The following is a 22195-nucleotide window of genomic DNA, read 5'->3' on the forward strand; positions in this document are numbered from 1 at the left end:
AAATTTCTCACTTTAACAAAATGGGAAATATCAAGAGTGCAGGTTCTGCATGCAACTAAGAATAAAGAAATCAGCATTGCAAGAAACCCAGATAAGAACACTGTGTTCTGATATAGACCCAGATGAAAAAACTGACCTTGATGCAATTCTGACCTGAAGTTCTTCCTTCTCTGCCTGAGACTGATGACAGTAATAGACAGTAATGGTTCTTGTGACTTTATATGAGGGGGAGTGAGTGTGAGGCAGAGTAATGATATTCGAATGAATTTTGGTAGCAATGAATGTCTTGTGTCGGGCTGAGTTGTAAAACTGTAACCATTTATTTACTGTAGAATTTTGAAATTAAAAACTAAACGAGATAGTAATCACATGATGACGATAGGTCACAACTACTACTATGAAACGTAAACAACACTTGGAAGAAGAACCGGGAATGCAGATTGCTAAGGTCTTTGAGTTGTGTGGACAAATGGAGAAGAGAAGGAAAATGACATCTCTCCCTCTAATCGGGGAAATCATTGATCAACTTGATCTTAGTTCTTAATGCTTGGAACTTGGAAATGCAGGAGAAAAGGCATCTTACTTCTTAATTTTCTTGTTTATATCTTCAGACTTCAGAAGGTAATCAACTCATGATCAAACTCTATGACTCTATAAAACTTAACCAAATTCCTTGTTATGTGGTCGAAACCCGAATGTTTAGCTAATCCTGTTTTTCAGTTTCATAAATTTCACCCAAGGTTAACCAGATTTCTACTCTACAGATCTGAAGAAAGGTGAACTAGAGTGAAAGAGTCAATGGTCCTTTATACAGTAGTACAGTGAGGAAATGCTGCCAAGTCTCAGTGTGTGGTCTTCTTCATTATACTGACTCCATGGACCATGTTTCAGAAAAGAAAGACATATTCAAATCGAAGAGAAGCAGATTCAGAGTTCCAATAATACTATCCAACACAAATCATAAAGTTTTCATGTGAATTCTTGGGCATGGTGAGGACGTGAATAGGTAAACCGAGTAACTTGAGCAGGGCAGGGCGGCAGGCCGTGGGCCAAGGCGATGACCTAAGGCTACCAAGTACCAGACTGCCAGATACCAATTTATATGAGAACTTATACGAGTTTCTTTCTTTTTTCTTTTTGATACAACAATTTATACTTAAGTTGCCGAAAATTTTTACAATGCTTTTGCCTCTTTCTTTAGGCGCTTGCTGTAAAAATAATAAGTTCGTACTGTATAACTGAGAGAAATCAAACGCAAGTTCGAGCTTCGCATAAGCATGCAAGTTCAGACACTGAATGTTGTGCCAACTTATGAAACAACCAATGGTATAGTAACCTGAGAGCCATCACCAACTTGATGGATTGTACTAACCTGACAACTAACTTAACTACTTAAGTCAGTTAAATGGAGTTGATACAAATAAATGTAAATTCAGGACCAGGTCAATGACCAGTTCTAAATCAGAAATCTACTCCAAATAGCAAAACATGTACAAGAGTTGAGGCCAAAATTGTACTATATACCGGGTTGCTGAAAGAGACTCAACAGTCAACACTACCATCAAATTATTGGAAGAGAATCAAGTGATTGAGACACTCCTAGAGCCTAATATAAGAAGCAGAGGTAATTGGAGGTACGACGAGACGTGAGGGGATTTGGACCTCTCCCCGAGCACTCTTCAAATGTCAAGACTATTGTGCTGGTTATACTTATGATTGGTCTGAGCACTTCGTAAATACCAATTCAGTAGCCAAGGCAATGTGATCACTACCCCATTTCTGAAAAACAGTCCACAATAGTAGTGTTAGCAAAGTGAGGAAACAAAAAGGAAAGGAACCTCAAGCTAAGATAGAGTAAGCTGGGTTTGTTGTATCTGACTATTTTTGTAATAGAAACAATGCAACAAAGATTCAGGATAGTGAGAATCCAGGTAAACAACTAAAAGCCGCATATTTTAAATCATTCATTTGCTATTATTGAAAAACAAGAAATGAATAGATATTTTGTTCGATATCTAGGGAAATTTCAAATTAGTTTATCATTAATTAACCCACCCTGGTTGGGAACCCTGAAGTCCACTGCATAGCATGTTTTGGAATTGGAGCGAGGACTCTGACAGTCTGCAGACCTTCAGACCGCCTAAAATTAAAACATATCAACAATTATGAGCAATCATAGTTCTCATACAGACTTATAATAAGAGAAAAAGAGATTGGCAAAAGCACTGATATAAATGAAATTTCAAATCCATCTAATCTATTTAGCAGCACATAAGTGACAGAAATTGCACTAGAAACAGCAGAATCGTAGAGAATATACCAGATGTAATCTACCGTGCCAAAAAAACACCTATTATAACTGGTCACAAGGGGCTCTCCACTTGAGTCTCTAGTCCGATTACAATCCTGCCAAAATGAAGCAAGTGTAAGCCTTCATTTTCAGATCCTTACCTGCCTAGATTATGTAAAAAACTGTAGTTTCTGTAAGACCATCGATTGCAAGATTGTAAACTACATGTATTGGTGAAAAATAAATAAATTCTTGAACGACATGACTACCTCAACTTCAGTATATGTGCTCCTAAGCTTCAAAGGATGCTCCAAAAGAGTGCACTCTCCATTGCCTGTAGCAATTTCTATTTCCATTGGAGTCCATAGTGCTGGATCATAAGTACATTCTTCCATACCAACTGTCTCTGAATACAATCCTGAAGATAAACTATCATCAATTCTATCAGTTGATGCAGGAAACATGTCCATTGGAAGATCAGAAGCAATAGATGTGAAACCATCTCCAGTGTTGTGTGATGCCGATAAAAATGCTATATCATCATCAGCTGTGTTCTCATTTCCTGGAATGTCTTCATCAAGTTCAGTAAGAGAAAGATTTTCCATTTTTTTCTGCACTTCAAGGTCTACACTAGTAGATTTACAGAAGATATTTACTGTATGTTGGGCTGAAGCATTATCCTGCTCAACTACAGAATCGTCTTTGGATGGCAAAGGTCCCAAATTCCCCAATGTGGGGCTTTCAATAGCATCAGCAAAGGCCACCTGACCAGAGACCTCAGACAAAGGACTTTTCGAATTGAAAGGATCCGCATAATCTGAATTACAACCGTCCCCAGTAGTCACATTATCCTTTGTACAGGAAAGTTCAGGGACACCACAGTTCATGCTTTCAGTTTCTACGCAAGCATTTGGGTCATCATATGAATCAGAGGTGTGCTCCATGCTGTCCTTGTATCCAATCTCAGTCACATCAGAATTAACCTTTTCAGAATGGGAAGATACTGAAGGAGAATGAGCATGAATCCCATCATTCAGATTTGCAGACAAGTCACCTTCACTGTATGGAGTACTTGAATCCTCCTCAGATCCATCATCCTGAACATTGAAAGCTGATCCAACCTCAACCGTGGAGAAATTCACAGCATTCTTCTTAGTTTCGTTGCTTTCTTGAGCATTGAAGCCACCATCATTTTTTTCATGAGGAACATCGATGTAAGACTTATCAGAGATGTCTCCAGTGTTGCTCAATTGAGGATAAAACACATTTTCCATCAACGGAGTATCCCCTACACCGAGTTCTGGATTATTCTGGTTCTGTGAATCTGAGGTTAAATCATTCAACTTTGATGCAGCATCCTTCACTTCTGCCTTTGGTGAACCTTGAACAAAATTGTGAGCATGCTGACCCCTGCAATTATGTCAAGCTTTCAGTTCAAGATATAAGAGACATTGGAAGAAAAAAATTTGAATTACTATCAGGATTCAGAATTTGGCTGTTATAAACCATACCTGTAACTAGGATTAAATGACCTAGGTGGGCCAATTTCAGCTGAAGCTTGCCCTGATACCTTATCTCTATCCACTTCAGACAAATCTAACTGCAAAGGTTATGATAAAAACCACATTTGCAAAAACAAACTAATGGAGGTGGGAAACACAGAAAAAGTAGCTTACTTTCTGTTCTGAAATAAAGTTATATAGCGGACTCTGCGAGAAAGATCAACAAAAAGGTTGCTATCAGAATAAAGTTGCAAAAACGAAGACCAAAAATACAAATATCATTTAGAACCTTTCACATTTCAGATAAAATTTTCAAGAGTGAAGATAGTTACCTTCGGAGTACAATTGTAATCACCACAAAGAACAATGGGAGCATTGTTCCAGAATTTTGATACAGCACGAGCCTTCTCCAGAAGCACCCTTACCTGTTGAAGGAAATCACAGGAAAATTTAATTTGAAGACTAAAACAGAATGAAAACTCTAGCATTGAATCAATTTAAGAGGTTCACTATGGATTTCCACACCATTAGCTATATCCTATTTGAATCTTGATAGAATATTGCAAACACAAGTGTTTTCAATGGGATAGTCATGACCTGAGACATACACCTAGTATAGCACATACTATAACCTTCAGTAGTAGCTGTAACAGTGAAAGATTTCATTTAAGTGTGCACAAGTTTTTATGATTGGGTGAGCACTTCTATCATGCATTTAATACCAAGACTTGCAGCAACAATTAGACACCAATTTTTGAAAGACTAGAACCCATGAGTAGCCCTTACACCCATACTTATGGGGAAGGTGTAGCAAATCAGGAGTTCCGTACAGGTGTTGAGAAGAACGAAACTGTAGCACATACTACTTATCTAAGTAACTATGAGGAAGGTGTAGCAAATCAGAAGGACCACAAAGCAGACCAACTTGTGTGGCTTTTGACTATAAGAGTTGTTACCTGGCCAAGCTTAATTTCTCCTCGTCTAGGATTGTAAAGCACATGAATATTACAAATAACAACTTTATGGGAACCTGGTGAACTGAAGATGTAAAACTAAGTCAGTACTATAACATCAGTAGAAAGGAAAATATCTGGTGTAATCAATTATAATGATCATGTGTATACACTTATTAGAATTGCCCATTTCAAATATTAATTAAGCTGATTATTAGAATTAAAACGGCTTCAAAACTAGATGACCAATTACCAATGACTTAGAGAATACCAAAACTAAACTCATGTGTGCAAGTTAATCTAAAGATTCTCACCTTGTTGGTAGAGATGCATTATTTCCCTTCGAAGTTTGACGCAATGACTGTCCAATGAAGAAACTAAGAATATTGCATGAAACCATATAAACAAAAAGAACAGTTCGAGAATACAAAAAGAAATGAATAATGTTGGTGATAACAAGTAAGCTCAAGGTATTATTAATCTCAAATCTAATATACCTCCAGCACACATATCTGAGCAACATTATCCCGAAGTCCAAGCTTATTGAACTCAATGCATTCCTCATGAAGCAACTTGAACCTATAAAGAAAATTTAGGTAAAATGAGTCAGTACCAAATCTGGTTTCATCAACATTATGCGGTACCAGCAGATAAGTGCTATCAGGATGAATATATATGTTTTAAAGTAGGAATAAAGAAGAGACAAACAAGCTACTGTAGTAAAAGCAGTGTTAATTAAAGACTTAAACAGACGACTATGCCAAGATGAGGAAGGGGAATCAGTCCAAATACAATTAACTTATAATGTAGGTCTTGTTAAACTTTTCATCCAAACAAGGGGAGTTTTAGTTTATTTTTCAGATTGCTAAACATATGCCATTGTTTACGAGTGACCTTCAGTTATGTTCTGTAGTAAAGCCTGTGTAATTCATCATTCTATAGCTTATCTTCCCAGTAAAGTTTCACATCCCTCCATAATATTGTCCCACAAAGCCAACTGCCAATTGGGAGATCAGTACAACTTATGTAGAAATTCATGTAGGAATCCAGTCAGAACAAAAATAGGCGCTCACATATCATGATATATGATATACATAGGAGACAAGGAGATTATAACTAACGGACAAGAATTTAACCATTTCAAAACACAGTATCCAGTACTTACCTTGATGATCGCCAAAAAACCGCACAGCCATCTAAAGGGTTTCCAGTTCGCATCTGTAAAAACCAAGACATTTAATTTCCATCATTTTCAATATTTCTCTTTTCTTCAACTACAAAAAACACATGGACTAACACACGAGTAAATAGAGTGAGACCTGGTCTATTCTACTATAAAGGAGTTTTAGAGGAGCAACATGATGTTCCTATACTGTACAAATCATTTTAGACCTCAACATACATCTCAGATTATCATCCATCAAGACTAATCTACCAACTACCAAAATCTGCATCAAGGCTAAGATACTTTTTTTAATTGCGTGCCTTTATCAAACCAAACATGTAGACATCAAAATACTACCAAATAAATGTTCTTGTATCAACAAAATCATATTTAACCACACCTTCCATACGCCACTGTACCCCCGAGGCGTCAACTCATCCACAAGTTCCTGAAATCTATCAACCTCCTGCAATCAAAACCACAAAACTCTGTCACTCACTCACTCCCCTACAAAAGCACTTACATCTCAAACATCCACTATCTTTACATTATCTACCTGAAGGCACATTATGTCAGCTGACCACAAGCCGAGCTCGAAAAGCAAATTCTTCTTCCTCCATTGCCAGTCCATCATATGCCTCGGAATGTGATAGTAAAGCTTACTCCGGTGATCATTAGCCAAGTAATCAGCCAATATATTATACGAAATCACTGTAAATTTCTCTGTCAAATCAAAACACACAAAGCTATAAACTCACTTATGATCAAGACCAACAATCATTCATCTTCTTCATGAAATTCAGACTCATTATACCAGAATTAGGAGGCGGTGTGGCCTTGGCATACTCCCAGCTCCGGTAATCCAACGGCTTCTGAGGCCGCTGCTGCGGCGGCCGGAATTGCTGGTGCGGACGGTAGGGCTGGTTGTTGTAACTCGACGGCGGAGGAGTGCGACGGAAGTTATTGTTCTGAGTAAACTGTGGCCGCGGACGGTGGTGTCCGGTGGGGCTGTTGTAGCTTCCGGTATCGCCTTGCCGGAAGGTGAGATTGGCGTCCTGGACGGACCGGATGTGCGAGTCTCCGGTGACGTACTGAGGTCTGTCGCCGCCGGAGAACGGACGATTCGAGTAGCCTCTCCTGCTTTGGTTTCGTCCGCCTCGAAACTGTTGAAAGAGAAAAGGAGGAATCCGATTAGTGTTAGCTTAAACGTCTCAAATGGAGAGAGAAAGAGAGAGAGAGTACGGGAGGGCGCGTAGACATTGCGGTGGCGCGTGCGGCGGAAACGACGACGTATTGAAGAGAAGGAGGAGGTCGCTTCATGCTCTGTAGCATAAGCTCTGCTACCCCTAGTCCGTCGTCATTTTAATCGGCGGGGCCTACACTTGGCGCTCAGAAACGACTGAGGTGATTAAATGTGCTCACGCACAGGGTAGCACGTTGTATTTGATATCACAGCCGTCTATATACTCGTTCTCAGATTTTTCAACGGTGGATGTTTAACTGGCTGCTACGTCATTTTCAACCTCATCCTCAGAAACCACGAATCACCCTCTTGGTTTTTTTCCCACTATTCAGGAGAGAGCGCTTTGATTATTCTCTGAAGCCTCGAAACGATGTCGTTTAGCTCGTCTCTGTCATATCCGAACTCCCTGTTTCCGCTCGGCAAGTCCAAATCTTTCAGCTCTCGATTCAGAGCTTCTGCTGAAGTACCTGACTTCCTCTCTGCCGATTGGTAAACCCTCTCTCTTAATATCTCAAAGCGATTTCTGGGCTTTGTTTAAGGTTTGATGGTCTTTGTTTTTATTGTATCGCAGGCTGGCATCTCGGAAGAAGAAACCTTTTGGGCCGAGATTAAATGTAAAGATTTTATTAATTAATCCTCAAAATAGTGTCAAATCATTTGATATTTTGTAGCACTTGTATATTGAAGATGACTTGTGCTCTAGTTTAGCGCAGAAGAAGCTGTTCAGCACCAGCTGGATGCCTTGAAGTACAATGACCAACCCCGCCCTGATTATGGCATTGAGGTCATGTACAGGGTAACATCTCTATCTTTTTTCTTTATTTTTTTTAAAAAAAAATTCTGGTTGGCTATGTGTTTCACACAGTAATTGAGTAATATAGTTCCTTTCCTGATTGATAGTTTGCTGGGTTTGATCCTTTTGAGAGGTCTACCTATTTTGGGCCATTCTTTGATTTGGGGCAGGTTGGTTTTTTATTTTGAATTTTCCAACTGTGTGATTGTTTTACTATTACTGATCAATATGTAGTTGATGGTTTTATATTGCTTTGGCTGCTTCATTGCTACTGCAGTTTGAAAGATTCAGGCGGATTTTTCACCATTCGACCTATCGGGTATTACTGGGTCACAAGGAGAGGGAGATATTGAGCAGTTTATTTGTAGAGGAGGTACAGTGTTCCTATTTTGAGTTTCTACTTTCTAATGATGCTAGTAACATAAATGTATGTGCTGCAAGTTTGAACAAACTTCTTGTTGTGGGATCACTGTTAGTTACGTTTCTGTTTCTTCTCAGCTCTAATGGTTTAATTGTTCATGTACTAGAATCGATATAAGCAGCGAATTTGGATACGAGGAAGTCGACCAGAGGAAGAAGAAACATTTCAGTTTACAATGGTTCAGGTAGGTGCTTCCAATACTTCTGTGTCATCATTACCAATGTTTCATAGCAGGCATGCTCAGTGGAGCTGATAAGCTGCTACAGCACTCTTTAGTCATCGTAGATAACTAATAAACCAACAATGGTAAACCTTTTGAAAAGTTCTTTGAATTCCAAAGCATATCTATATGTTGTAAATTTGGAGATTAGTGTAACCATGTCTGGATTGTTGTCTTGTGGGATTTTTTTTTTTTAATTGTAGTTTCTTCTTGACAGAGGATTGGTGGCTCATGGGATGGTTATTGGTTAACCGAGAGTGTACTTCATGATGGAGATGCTTTTGCTGGTGGTTTAGCCTATTGAAGATTCAATACAGCAGGAATTGTATCATTTGTACGATTGAACCGTGGTCTTTGTTGCTGATACGCGGCATTTGTTCACCTACTGTCGACCTTAAGAGTTCTGTATATGAAGGAATAAGTGAAGCTATTGTAATGCCCCATGTAGGCGGACTTTGTAAATAAAATCTTGTATAGCCGGCTCTTTAATCTTCAGGAATTGTCTGAATTACAAATATATATCTCTCAACACCAGCTAGTACATCTAGCAGTTCCATTAGATTTCTGCTTCTGTCTGGTTTTAACAAGTTATTTGGAAAGTATCAAGTAGTGCTTTGTTTTGGATGACTCCTGCAACCTTCACATTTTATACACATGAATGAAAATGTGAATCAAAATTTGCCTGTTTAAAATAAAAGCATCACTCCGGACAATGACACTTTGCCACTAAAACAAACTTCGGCTGCAACACAACTACACAAGCATACCATACCTTACTGAAAGATGGAAGCCCCTTTACCTGGTACCAATAAATTACACAATTTTCAAATGAAGTTCATGTCTTAGTACAATAAGGGGAAAGAGGCACCCATGTCTGCAGAAACATAGCAGATGAGTCCTCACATGAAAACGCTCCAAAGGATTTAGCAAGTTTATATATATAACTAGGCTAATAAAGCATGATTGAGAAGCGACAGAGATCAAAAATTGATGTATAAACTTCCCATTTGACAGCTTGACAATTACTTCTTTGCCTGAGGTTGGGTAATGTACTTGGTAAGCACAAAGCAGTCTGGAGGGGTAATGTTTGTGTAGTAGTTCTGGATAGTTTCCGTGATTTCAAACCCAAACTTCTTATAGAAACTTATGGCATCATCATTGTTAGTCTGTACATGCAAGTAAATTTCAGAAATGCTTTGCTTGGCGCAGAGTTCAAAAACGTGGTTCAGCAGCTTTTTACCTGCAGAAATACAGAGCTAATATTTAGAAAACCTACACAGACCATACTTGAATCCAAGATACCACAGAATTTTCTAAACAACCCAACATCAAATCAATTAGACACTGAAAAAGGACCTCCACCCCATCACATAATGTATCCAGAAGGCTTATTTAACAAATAACACTCCATGAATCTCAACCAAAGTAACGAGTATTCCCAACATCATCAATAAGAAAGCTTGAATTTGCTTACCAATGCCTATCCCACGATAAGGTGCCAAAACTCCCAATGTCATGATGTAAACACGGACAACACCACCTTCCTTCTTCTCAAGCCGGCAAGCAATTGCACCAACACATATATCACTGAAATATGCTGTCAAAAACAAGAGGAACAACAAAACTATCAGTAACCAGAATAATTACCAATGTGCCATGAAGAGAAAATCTCATCATATATCACAGAGCTCAACATAGAAACTCCCCATGATGATAAATACAGAACATACCTACACAAACATTTTGTTATTAACTGCAATGTCTACTTTATCAGTCTAGGGTAGCATGTCATACATGCACCTTGATCAAATATCTATAAAAAAATTCACCTGAACAGCTCAGTATTAGGTCGTTAGACTCCTTATATAAACAAGTTACAGTCCACATATAGCACGTAACTCACAACAGGATAACTTAGAAACACTCTAGCCCCTTCCCCACCCACTTCTTCATTCATGAGTTCTGACATGTGTAGATAATGACTCTTCTCAAGTCAATTGTAAGAAGAAATACAACAGCAGTCTTTCCTAAAATCAAGCACATATTAAGCAACTACCTAAAAATATAATTTAGAATTCTATGCACAATGTCTGTTGATAACATTTCAACTTGATGTTTCAGAGAAACATCCCTTATGACTTAATCAACTACTCATCTGATCGTTCATAATAAATTAAAAATTATTTAGTTCCTCATCATTGTTTGAGTAAATCAGCAGGAAACAAGAACTTAGTTCGGATCTACCAATATATATATTCAAGCCTTCATAAACACCTATTCATCCTCCATTTATCATCAGGAGTTAGTAAACCACAGGGCAGTAGAACAGCGAGCATATCCTCCATCTTCCAAAAACATGTACAACATAATAGCAAACCAACATTTTCTATTTCCTATGAAACTCTTGTCCAGCAAACAGACCACAATTTTCCATTAAACTTAACCAAACAAGCCAATAAAGATATGAAAATTTTAAAAAACAAAAACAACAAAAAACCACCAAAAATATTGAACAGTAATCAGAAAACCCCAGAAGCAATGAAAAAGTAACAATCCACGATATTGAACAAGAACTGGTCTCCAACAAAAACAAGATGAACAAGCATTGGATTGGAAAAGCTACAGTTGGAATAAAGAACAAGCATAACCGAAAAAAGAACAATGAAAAATAAGCAGAACCCAGAAGTGAGGGCTGACCGAGCTTAGAGAAGTCGCCGGCGGCGAGGGCGTCGGCGTAGTATTTGTCGTTGTAGCGAACGGGGAATAGAGCAGTGTTGAGCTTCTTCAGCTGCATCATATTCTTGTCTCTCAGTCCGTCCAGTGAGGTTTGGATCTCACGCTTCCCAGCCCCCATTTCTTCTTTCTTCTTTCTTCTTCTTCTCGTCGTCGTCGTCTTCTTCGGAGAGAGAGAAAGAGCCGAGGGTTTTGCAGGGCAATTGTATCTTCGGGTTTTAGGGGGGGTCGCTGCGGGCCGAATCTCTGGACTATTCTCTCAAAATATGAGACTCCGGCCCAATTAACATAGTTCACAAGGAGTAACAGTCCATGTTGTGTTTTTCGTGTCGTTATTAACACTTATTCAAGTTTTAGTCTCTCTAAAGCATAGTACATGAAAACAAGTACAATAGCGTTTCTTAATGTCAGGAATAGGAAGTCAACTTATAAAGTGATCAAATTTTAAGACACTTTATTTATCATATGCACAATAAAACTCATGAAAGAGTCAATGGGGACATAAAAATGGTTTATGTTCCCTAGTGATATTTCTCATGTCCCAAGCCTTAGAAAGTTGAAGCCTTTCATCAAGTGTCATTGATCAAGGTTCGACTTTCTAAGGCCTGGAACATGAGAAAAATTAATAGAGAAAGAAAGACGATGTTATTTTTCTATCCCCATTAATAATTGATCAATGGTTTCGACTTTCTAAGGGCCGACACTTGAGAAATATCACTAGGAGACAGAAATATGATGTCATCTTTCTATCTCCATAGATAATTAATCAATTGTTTCGACTTTCTAAGGTCTGGCACATGAGAAAAATATTTAGTAGACATAAAGACGGGGTCATCTTTCTGTCCCCATTGACAATTGATCAATGGTTTCGACTTTCTAAGGCACAACACGACAGAAATATCACTAGGGGACATAAAGATAGTATTGATTTTGATCAATGGTTTTGTGGTTAGAGGTGGACTCTTCTCTTATTCTTCTTTATCTACAGTTTCCTCATCTAGTTCTTTGGAGTCTTCGTGTGGAGTGGTCTAATTGCTTGCATCGAATCTCCCAAATTTATTTTAAATCGAGCCATATTTTTCGTGAGGGCAATCAAGCTGCTGATGCTCTTACTAATTTCGGTGCTTCTTCTGATAGTTTTACTTAGTGGGATTCAGTTCTAGATTTTCTGGTGAGTCATTGTAATAGAGATCGATTATGATTTCCTAATTTTCGTTTTCGTTAGTTGGTTAAGAGATAATTATATTTGTTATTCTTTATTCCTCCTATCCTTTTTCGTTTCAATAAATTTTCGTAGGAGGATGTTGATCCTCTCTACGCTTACCCAAAAAATAGAAAGATCAATGGTTTTGACTTTCTAAGGCCCAACACTTGAGAAAAATCACTAAGGGACATATAAATAACGTCATGTTTATGTCACTTATTGATTTTGATCAATGGTTTTGACTTTCTAAGGTCCAGCATATGAGAAATATCACTAGGGGACATAAAGATGGTGTCATCTTTCTGTCTCTATTGACAATTGATCAAATGTTTCGACTTTTTAAACCCTGGCACATGAGCAAAATCAATAAGGGACAGAAAGACAACACAATCTTTCTGTCTTCATTGACACTTATCAAGGTTTTGACTTTCTAAGACCTTCCTCATGAGGAAAATTGTGATAGCAGTCGATATTGCCAGGAATACAACACTACCATACAAGTTATCATATTTTATGTCGAAGTTATAGGCCTTCAGCACACTAAAAAAACTTCATAGCGGGTTTTTTTTTCATTAGTTTTGGTGTCATGGTGTTTGAAGTGTGATGCTATTGAATGTTTTGCTCATGCATTTGCGTATTAAACTATGCAAGAGGTGGAATTGGCAGCTTGAGTATGTTTTGGTTCAAAGTTCAAACCGAATGAATATTGTGAACCGAATTTGATCAAGGATAACTCTGGTTTGATTCAAGAATTGCTTAAATTAACGTTAATCGAATCAAATCACAAGTTGATTAAGTATGTTGAAAATTGGAGTATGGAAATCAATATCCAACAAATTTATTAGAAAGAAGGTTATTGCATGGAGACTGTAGGATTATTCTAGCAATCAAGCTAATTGCAAGCTCCTTGTATCAAAAATTTGTTTAGATCATCACTGATCACCTCACATCTTTAACTCAAAAATGATAAATCTTGAAGGTGATGACATATGATTTTCTTGTAACTAGTGGTGATCATCACTGATCACCTCACATCTTTAACTCGAAAATGATAAATCTTGAATGTGATGACATATGATTTTCTTGTACCTAGTGGTGATCTTCTTTAAGTTATTATCCTTTGGCTTTGTCCCCTTGATTATCTTCCTCTTATCTTCCCCGGTCACATTGTCCTTTAGTTGCTTAAGCCAAACATTAACACAGACAAACTGAGAGGAATCTCTAGTCTGCTTGAGGAACAGAGATGACTCCGGAAAAGAAGCCCAAGGCAGTAATAGTAGGAGGGAGCATTGCAGGCGTATCATGCTCACACTCGCTCATATTAGCAGGGTGGGATGTTGTGGTGCTTGAGAAATCATATCAAGTCCCGACTGGGAGCCCAACTGGTGCAGGACTAGGACTTGACCCTCTCTCCCTGCAACTCATTCAGTCATGGATCAAAGACCCTGAGCTTCTCAACAGTACTACTCTACCCCTCACAATTGATCAGGTAGAAACTAAACTCACCCAATTCAATCCTGCTCAGTTTGTAATTTCATAACTATATCTGATGGATTCTTGTTTGTGTAGAATGATGCTGTGGATGGTGAGAAGAAGGTTAGGTGGACACTGACTAGAGATGAGAAGTTTAACTGCAGAGCAGCATATTGGGCTGACCTGCATGCTCTTTTGTACCATGCTTTGCCACCTAACTTGTTTCTTTGGGGTCACCAGTTCCAGTCTTTCTCCATTTCTAGTGACAAGAGATCAGTTCAAGTGAAGGCTTTAGCCCTTCAAAGTAATGAGATCATCGAAGTCGTCGGCGATTTGCTTGTTGCAGCAGATGGGTGTCTCTCTAAAATCCGCCAAAGTTTTGTCCCTGATCAGAAGTTGAGGTGTGTGTTAGTGTTGTTAGAACTTGATGTCTTGATATGCATTGCTGGTCAAGCACATGCTAAGTTTGTAGGAGTTACTATGATATTATGGTTTTGTAGGTATTCAGGATATTGTGCTTGGAGAGGGGTTCTTGATTTTTCTGGAAATGAGAATTCTGAAACTATAATGGGGATTCGAAAGGCGTACCCTGAGCTTGGGAAATGCTTGTACTTCAGTTTAGGTTCTGGGAGTCACAATGTGCTGTATGAGCTTCTGAACAACAGGCTGAATTGGATTTGGTATGTCCATCAACCAGAGCCTGATCTGCAGGGTAATTCAATGACTGCAAAGGCGAGCAGCAATATGATCCAGGCATTGCACAGGGAAGCAGAGAAGATGTGGCTTCCTGAGTTCGTTAGACTCATCAAAGAAACAAATCACCCTTTCATAAATGCCATATATGACAGTGAACCCTCGGAGCAGATTTACTGGGACAATGTGGTATTGGTTGGAGATGCAGCTCACCCTACAACTCCTCATGCTTTAAGAAGCACAAATATGTCTGTCTTAGATGCTGCAGTGTTAGGCCAGTGCCTGAAGAAGTGGGGTGCAGAAAACTTGCAATCAGCTCTTGAAGAATATCAGTCCATTCGGTTACCAGTAGTATCGAAGCAAGCCCTTCATGCAAGGAGGATGGGGCGTATTAAACAAGGTCTAGCTCTTCCTGATCGGCAGATTTTTGACCCCAAGACAGCTACTCCAGAGGAGTGCCAAGAGCTTCAACAGAGGCTAATGCCTTTCTTCTCTGATGTTCCTTCTATACTATTGTGATTTGAGTAGGTCGATCAGGGGATCGCCCCAAGGGTTGCTATATGCTCCTGGTGTTCTCTCGTTTTGTATTCAAAATGATTTCATGCAGCCAATAAGACATGATCTCATATGAGCATTGTATCAGTTTTACCGTGTCTTATGTTGTGCAACTAGTTTGCCGGAAAAGAATCAGTTTTATCTGATACGGCACTTCTGCAAATGATGATTAATAATGATATAAATAAACTGCATACGGATTATTTAACATTCATTGATGAACTGCAGCTTAAAGTTGAGGAAGGGGGCTCCAAAAAAATCATGTTATTCATTGAAACACTAAATATTGTCTGCGACAAAGAATGAGGTAATCATTTCTCATTCTCATACAAGATAGAACCGGCTCTCCAACAATTCGTTACCATTCGATTACATACAGCCTAAGATTGATACAGAAGGGAAAAAAATTAATATTTCCACAGCAGTTTTAACATTCCTACCACTATTGAAACAACCAGCAGAATACGGATTCATGTGTCGCATAATGCTGTCTTAATGTCTTGCCAAGTTTCAGAGAGCAACAAATCAATTTCATTTTGTAGGCCAAGTTGCTTGAGCTGACATTATGATTCCAACAATTACTCCAAATAATCCAAGGGCACTGCCAAAGATCTCGATCACAAGAATCTTCACGAAAAGTGTAGAGTTTTGGGCATCGGACAATGCACAGCTGCTTCCAATTATTCCTACACACAACCTATCACCAAAAGATAATTCAGTCAAGTCATTCATACCGTAATATCTAGTGAATCAACAAAACTCCTTTAAAAAAAGTGACAAGGAAGGTGAAGGTACCGACCCGCAGACAAGGTTTGCAAAGCCCACAATGATCCCAGAGGCAAAAATTGCATATCCAGCTCTAAGAGATTCAGGAGCATGTATCTTTGAAGCAGGAACACTCTCAAGCTTTGTTTGTAGAATAATTGCAACAATGACACCATATATAGCAACAGCTTCACAAAAGATCACACTGGAACAATAGACGAACCCCTTCCAAGTTAGTTCCAAATGCAGCATTTTGAGGTCATACTTTCTTTCCATTACATAAATATGAATAAAAAAATGCGAAAAAATAAATCGGATGTTGTAGTCTAAAGTTTCACGAGCAAATCCAGTCGAGCAAGAGGTGCATAATCAAAAGTGACACCAGAAAAGGCATCAACTGTCCTCATTATCTATAACCAAAAACCTAATTTTGACATCTTAAATGTCAGTTAGCACCGTTATACTTTCAAAGCCTTCTAACTACCACAGCTTATTCTCTACATTCCCGTACTAGAGTTAGATAGATCCTCTACCATACCCCTTCTGGTATGGTAGCAGAAAAGAAGAACCAATTCACACTAGGTTCTCCTGTCTAACAGATTAGATGAAGTGTAAACCAACACACAACTAACTTGAACATCGTATCCGAATTTCGATAGAAAGCCGCATTCTCCATGAATCAATAACCAGCTTAATCATATCCACTACTAAACTCAATCAAACATATATACAATATCATCAAGACAAATCCAAAATTATGGGATGCAAACTCATAACAAGCACAATTCCAAATCCAAAATCATAACAACTACAAACAGATACAACAATCAATCACCTGATGAGATTCTTGGAAGTGATGCGAGGAGCCTTGATTGCCGCGCCGATCAAACTGCTGCCGGTGATGTAAATCCCCCTGAATCATCCAACAATCAAAATCATAAACTCATTGAAAGACGAAAACTTGTTCGATGAAATTAGAAGAGAAAGCAGAGAGAGCAAACCAGGCGGCGCCGAGGACAGAGACGCCGATAGCAATGGCGATGCCGAGGGCGGAGAAAGTGTAGGGAGAGATCTGGACGAGGGCCCGGGCCCAAGAGCTTGAGTAACCCACTGCTATTGCCGCACCTGACATGTTCTCAAACCCTAACCCTTCTTCTTCTTCTTCTTGATTGATTGGGAGAGAGGAGAGAGGAGAGTGGGGGAGGAGGAAAGAGAGGTTTCTGATCTGATTCGTGGAGCTATTGTATTATGCGACAAACTGTGAAGGGGATGAAGCTGTGATATCACGTCCCTCGGTTGCGCGCGTGAGCCACTTCTCTTTTTGTGATTTTTCTAATATTTTGTATTGTATTTTTTATTTAAAACAAATCGCAAAATGTTTCTAAAAATTGACATACTCGAGTGGAAATTGCTATTGTAAATTTTTATAACCTTAATGATGGTTTCATTATTTTAATTAATGATTGAGATTTGGTCGTCAAAATATGGTGCGTAAAAGTTAATTATGCAAATATTTTGATATTCATATACTAATGACATTTTAAAGAAGTTTAAACCCTTATTATATTTGAACAAGGAAAAATGATACAAATAGTGTCTCATATTTTAGTCTTTCTAATTTCTAGTATCTCAAGTTTGAGAAATGTTAAAACAGTGTCTCATGTTTCCACCTCGATAATAGGAGCATATAATGCGACGTTTTATAATGTGTTTTCTCTCCAGTTTAGTTATTTTCTTAATAATGTCCATTTTAACTTAGTTTACTATTTTTAGGTTCATTGGAGCAAAATAAGATGAAGATGTGTTTAAAAGTCTAAAAGGAGCAATACAATCTGAAATCAGAATTATGCCTCTGCAGAACATTCAACTTCGACAGATCATAACGGGCAAAATGCACTGAGGAAAATTATGAATAATATATCGATGGAAAGCCCTATAAGTCTAGTTTCTAGAACAGTTGGAATCTCATCAATATCATTTTTCTGGAGGAAGTTATTCTCAATTTAGTAACCATAGGTCAGACTAGCCGAGAAAGCTGATATGGGTTTGTGTAACTACGACCCCGTTCACTTCTAAACATGTTGTGCACGATTATGGGAGGTCTCCTAGCCATAAATGAAGATGATGTGGATTTGGAGTATGTTAGGAGAAACCAAAAGCAGATTTGGCCATCGAAAGTCATTTAATTTCAAGGGTTGTGATCTAATCTTAAACCCTGACCTCTCTTTATACTTAGGGGGCCGAAACCAACGAATTTGGATATCACTTCTTACCACATTCAAGATCATAAAAACTCTAATCTATGTCTTCTCTCAGTCTCCCAAGTCGAAGAGCAAAACCTCTAGTGTAGGCAATTTTAGGACTTCTCCAAGGTTGTCGTGCATCACCATCTTCTTCCCAGGGCTACTCTTTGATGTCTTCAAGCTTCCTTGTTGATTAAAAAGTGTAATCCATGACTTCTATTTTCTGTTTTTCTACTTTTGTTATTGGATTTCAGATTCATTGTATGAATTTTGTGATTGGTATTGGATTTTTGATTAGACTAAAGATGGGTTGAATTTCATAACGTTTCCTATAGATCTTGAGTTATTAATGATGTTTGATGATATAATTCCATGCTTGCTGGTTTTCTAAAGACTTTCATTGAGTATCATGCTTGTGTATAAGCAACTTCTTGTAATATGCTTGCATGCTCAAATCCCGTTCTTATTAAGCTTAATGATTCATGTTGACATTATATGGGTGCTCTTTAGTCTAAGTATGATGTTTGCATGGAAGAACCTAAGTGATAGACTTCTCTAAAGCTTAGGATAATTAAGAAGAACCTTTAAGTACATAAGCAACTTCTTGTAATGTGCTTAGGAATTTGCTTTTGATAACTAGTTGCATTGAAATTATATTATTAGATTGAAATATTTCGTTGATGTGTTAGAACTGTTATGGAACTCTGTCGTTGATTGTGAGAGAAGTTGATCATGTGTACATATGTATAATTATTTTTTATTCTGTATTCTTTTATTTCGTAAATCATATCTCAAAACCTTTTTATAAATCCTTGTAAATATGTAAATATTGTAGATAATCTTTTTACTAACGCTCTATCTCGCATGAGTACTCTCAATCCCGGCCTATAACGATAACCCTTACTATCGACTATATTATCTTCTACATGGTTTTATTGATGGTCTTAAAACGGACCATCTTACGACTTCATTTTGGTACCTGGCTCTGTTAAAAAACAACTAACTAGCCTAATTTATTGTAAAATGACTACTATACCTTTTTTTCTTATTCTTATATTTATTTTCTCTGTTCTTTTTCAATCGTATTTTTCAAGCATCTTTCTCACTACATCTTGTTCTTTTCTGGTTGAACAAGATCTTGTTGTAGCAATTTAGGCCTCTTTGTACGCTCATGAAAGAACAAGTCCAATATCTTAAGTTGTCAACTAGTACCTAAATTGCCATATCCATTGTAAAACCCTAAAATCAATTCCATGATCTTTGATTTTGAGTTTACAACAAAGAAACTGAGATCTCTGGCGCAACATCTTTTTCCAAACTGAGCTTGAGTTCATCTCTATAAATAGTATGATGGGGGGGGGGAGGACTTATATCATTGCTTGTATGCAAAGGGTCAAAAATTATTGGGACTTGGGAGTTGATTGGAGAGTGGTGATCGATGAATGATGCTAATTGATTGAAACTTTAAATCATGAAATAATTAATTTTTTTTTTCATATGCGTTCGTCACCATTGTACACGGAATAAGGTATACCTCTACAAGTCATCATTGTCAACGAAACAGGATTCAACTATGGAACCCCTTTTCAAAAAAGAAGAAGAAGAAAAAAAAAGAGATCAAACCATGAAAGGATGAAGATGAAGGCATAAAATTTGTCCCATGGCAATCTCAGGTACCAAAATTAAGTAAGTAAAAAAACGTGAGACACTGTTTGGATATTTCTGAAACTTGAGATACTAAAAGTTAGAATGACCGAAAGATGAGACATTGTTTGAAGCATTTTGCCTTTAAACAACTTGTCTACAAGACGTGCATTGTGTCACAATCCATATAAAAACTCTCAACATAACATAAATGAGTATATACATGAAACAAGTTGATGAAAGTTGTGGTACAACGCGAGGATTTAGCACAATCGATCTCCTTTGTAATGTGAAGACCTATTTTGTTCGGTTCCTTTGCATAATATATGAGCTTCCTGCTTCCTGATACTTGAGTTGATTACCAATAAAGATGAGATCAAACACGTAATGTAACAATATGATAGATGACGAGAAGAAAATTGGTGCATGATGTTTGTGTGATCATGATAGTTCAGTTGGGAACTAAGAGTTAGTTGTAATGGTCTATACTAAACTTGGATCCATCGGCTTTCATCTGCTACAGTACACACTTGCTGAACAAACCTATATATCCCCAAGCCAATTAGCTATTCAATATATCTATATATCGTCATACTAATGGCCGAAGTGAGAATCATTTGCACACGAACGGTTGTGAGCGCGAGGCCCGTCCAGATCGGAAAATGCTACCCTTTATCAGTTTTTGACCGAATAATGGAGAAGAAACACCTAAGAATGGTGTTGTATTACCCGTCAATGGGTTGACAGAGCCTGGTGAAGTCACAAGGAGGCGTAGAGACTCCATCTCGGAAGCGCTTATAGGTTTTCCGATAATGACAGGCCGACTGGAGAGAAATGAGAGGGAGCAGTGGACGGTGAAGTTCAATGACGCTGGAGTGAGAATGGTGGAAGCTAGAGCTAAAGGGAGTTTGGAGGATTGGCTAAGAAGTGTGGATAGGGAGAAGGAGTTTAAGCTGGTCTATTGGGAGGAAATGGATTACCATCCCTTATATTGGTCTACATTTTATGTACAGGTATCACTATTGTATCGACTAATAATATTAGAGATATAGTCCAACATCAAATTAATCGTCATGCTTCTTTTTCAGCTTACTGAATTTGAGGATGGTGGTTTAGCAATTGGGCTGAGCTGCACTCATATGCTGGCAGATCCCACTTCTGCAACCATGTTCCTTAAGGCGTGGGCCGATACGAGCTTCCCCGGAAAAATGTTGCAGCCTCCGTATTTCTACGCACTGCCGCCGCGGCGGACCGGAAACAGAAGACCTGATCACAGACCATATACCTCCTTGATCAACCACTATATAGACTCCATCAAGAAGTCTATGCAGCTTCCAGCAGACAAGAATATGAAGAACACAACTGTTGCCTTTGCCTTCTCGGAGACCATGGTTCGGGCATGTATTGCCATGGCCCAGCCCATTGGTGCAACCAACAGATCCGACCCATCACCCTTCGAGGCACTTGCTGGGCTCTTTTGGGTCTGCATTAGCAAGGTGAAAGGAATGGGTAATGGGCTTATCGAAATGTCTATAAGCATGGACATGAGAAGGGTTTTAGGTTTGGATAGAGGATTCTTTGGAAATTGCATGGTTTATAACAAGGTGCACCAAGAGGATTTTCAAGAAAACAGTTTGTCACAAGCTGCGAGTTTTATAGGTGATGTGGTAGCAAAAATGGACAATGAGGGCATCATGGATTTGATCGAGTGGCTAGAACATACCAATGATCAATGTCCTTCGTTGATGAGCAATTCTGATCTCATTTGTGCTAGCTTAGAGGCCGTAGACCCGTTTTCAACGGTTTTCAAAGATGGGATTGCACCCGTTCGTGTGTCATATTACATGGAACCAGTGCTGGGGTTAGGCCAGGTTCTAATATTTCCGGGAAAGACAGGAGACGACGGATTGAGTAGGTTGGTAATGGTTACACTTTTGCATGATGAGATGGTTAAGTTATGCGAAGATGATCTTATACGACGCCTTTCTCCGAGACGTGAATAACCAACCCAGTGTTTGCCAAAGAAAAACTTCAATCTTCAAAATCATATCAGAACAAGTTACTTATGTACTTGTGTATGTTGTAATTGTAGGGATGATACACTCGTGAATATCTACTAATTTTAAACGAAACAAGATGGTTGTCACAATCCAATTGATCACTTATTTATTTTGTGGACCAAGATGCTTTTGAATTTAGGCTTGTAGTTTTGTACTCTGTATCTATAGCCATATAGGGTGCTCTTCAGTCTTCGATCACCATCATCATAATTGTGATGACTGACGAGCCAATGAAGCC

General features: G+C 38.4%; 5 protein-coding genes and 1 pseudogene across 5 annotated transcripts; 3 read left to right on the forward strand and 3 right to left on the reverse strand.

Annotated features, from left to right (window-relative positions):
• Positions 1 to 1303: 1303 nt before the first annotated feature.
• On the reverse strand, positions 1304 to 7279 carry LOC126805535 (carbon catabolite repressor protein 4 homolog 6). The gene is made up of 15 exons (XM_050532324.1): positions 7153 to 7279; positions 6725 to 7073; positions 6467 to 6633; positions 6311 to 6376; positions 5911 to 5963; positions 5243 to 5324; positions 5060 to 5106; positions 4749 to 4830; positions 4125 to 4217; positions 3967 to 3999; positions 3802 to 3890; positions 2560 to 3700; positions 2321 to 2406; positions 2056 to 2140; positions 1304 to 1779 (listed from the first exon to the last, which is right to left on the reverse strand). The coding sequence occupies exons 1-15, from the start codon at positions 7240 to 7242 to the stop codon at positions 1711 to 1713; spliced, it is 2532 nt and encodes an 843-aa protein (XP_050388281.1). The 5' UTR covers positions 7243 to 7279; the 3' UTR covers positions 1304 to 1710.
• Positions 7280 to 7484: 205 nt separating this feature from the next.
• On the forward strand, positions 7485 to 9146 carry LOC126784579 (uncharacterized). Its single transcript, XM_050510047.1, has 7 exons — positions 7485 to 7642; positions 7725 to 7767; positions 7857 to 7949; positions 8054 to 8116; positions 8224 to 8319; positions 8474 to 8551; positions 8805 to 9146. Exons 1-7 carry the CDS (start codon positions 7524 to 7526, stop codon positions 8889 to 8891), a joined length of 579 nt encoding a protein of 192 aa, XP_050366004.1. The 5' UTR covers positions 7485 to 7523; the 3' UTR covers positions 8892 to 9146.
• Positions 9147 to 9341: 195 nt separating this feature from the next.
• Positions 9342 to 11485, reverse strand: LOC126783028 (uncharacterized). Its single transcript, XM_050508409.1, has 3 exons — positions 11285 to 11485; positions 10062 to 10184; positions 9342 to 9827 (listed from the first exon to the last, which is right to left on the reverse strand). The coding sequence occupies exons 1-3, from the start codon at positions 11439 to 11441 to the stop codon at positions 9610 to 9612; spliced, it is 498 nt and encodes a 165-aa protein (XP_050364366.1). The 5' UTR covers positions 11442 to 11485; the 3' UTR covers positions 9342 to 9609.
• A 2211-nt stretch (positions 11486 to 13696) lies between these two features.
• LOC126783026 (uncharacterized) lies at positions 13697 to 15393 on the forward strand. Its single transcript, XM_050508407.1, has 3 exons — positions 13697 to 14013; positions 14094 to 14398; positions 14498 to 15393. Exons 1-3 carry the CDS (start codon positions 13768 to 13770, stop codon positions 15207 to 15209), a joined length of 1263 nt encoding a protein of 420 aa, XP_050364364.1. The 5' UTR covers positions 13697 to 13767; the 3' UTR covers positions 15210 to 15393.
• A 98-nt stretch (positions 15394 to 15491) lies between these two features.
• Positions 15492 to 17239, reverse strand: LOC126783027 (V-type proton ATPase subunit c''2). Its single transcript, XM_050508408.1, has 4 exons — positions 17012 to 17239; positions 16846 to 16923; positions 16045 to 16215; positions 15492 to 15942 (listed from the first exon to the last, which is right to left on the reverse strand). The coding sequence occupies exons 1-4, from the start codon at positions 17140 to 17142 to the stop codon at positions 15777 to 15779; spliced, it is 546 nt and encodes a 181-aa protein (XP_050364365.1). The 5' UTR covers positions 17143 to 17239; the 3' UTR covers positions 15492 to 15776.
• A 3255-nt stretch (positions 17240 to 20494) lies between these two features.
• On the forward strand, positions 20495 to 21900 carry LOC126784229 (protein ECERIFERUM 26-like; annotated as a pseudogene).
• The last annotated feature ends 295 nt before the right edge of the window (positions 21901 to 22195 follow it).

This window comes from Argentina anserina, chromosome 2 (assembly GCF_933775445.1).
Source record: "Argentina anserina chromosome 2, drPotAnse1.1, whole genome shotgun sequence".
Lineage (NCBI taxonomy): Eukaryota > Viridiplantae > Streptophyta > Magnoliopsida > Rosales > Rosaceae > Argentina > Argentina anserina.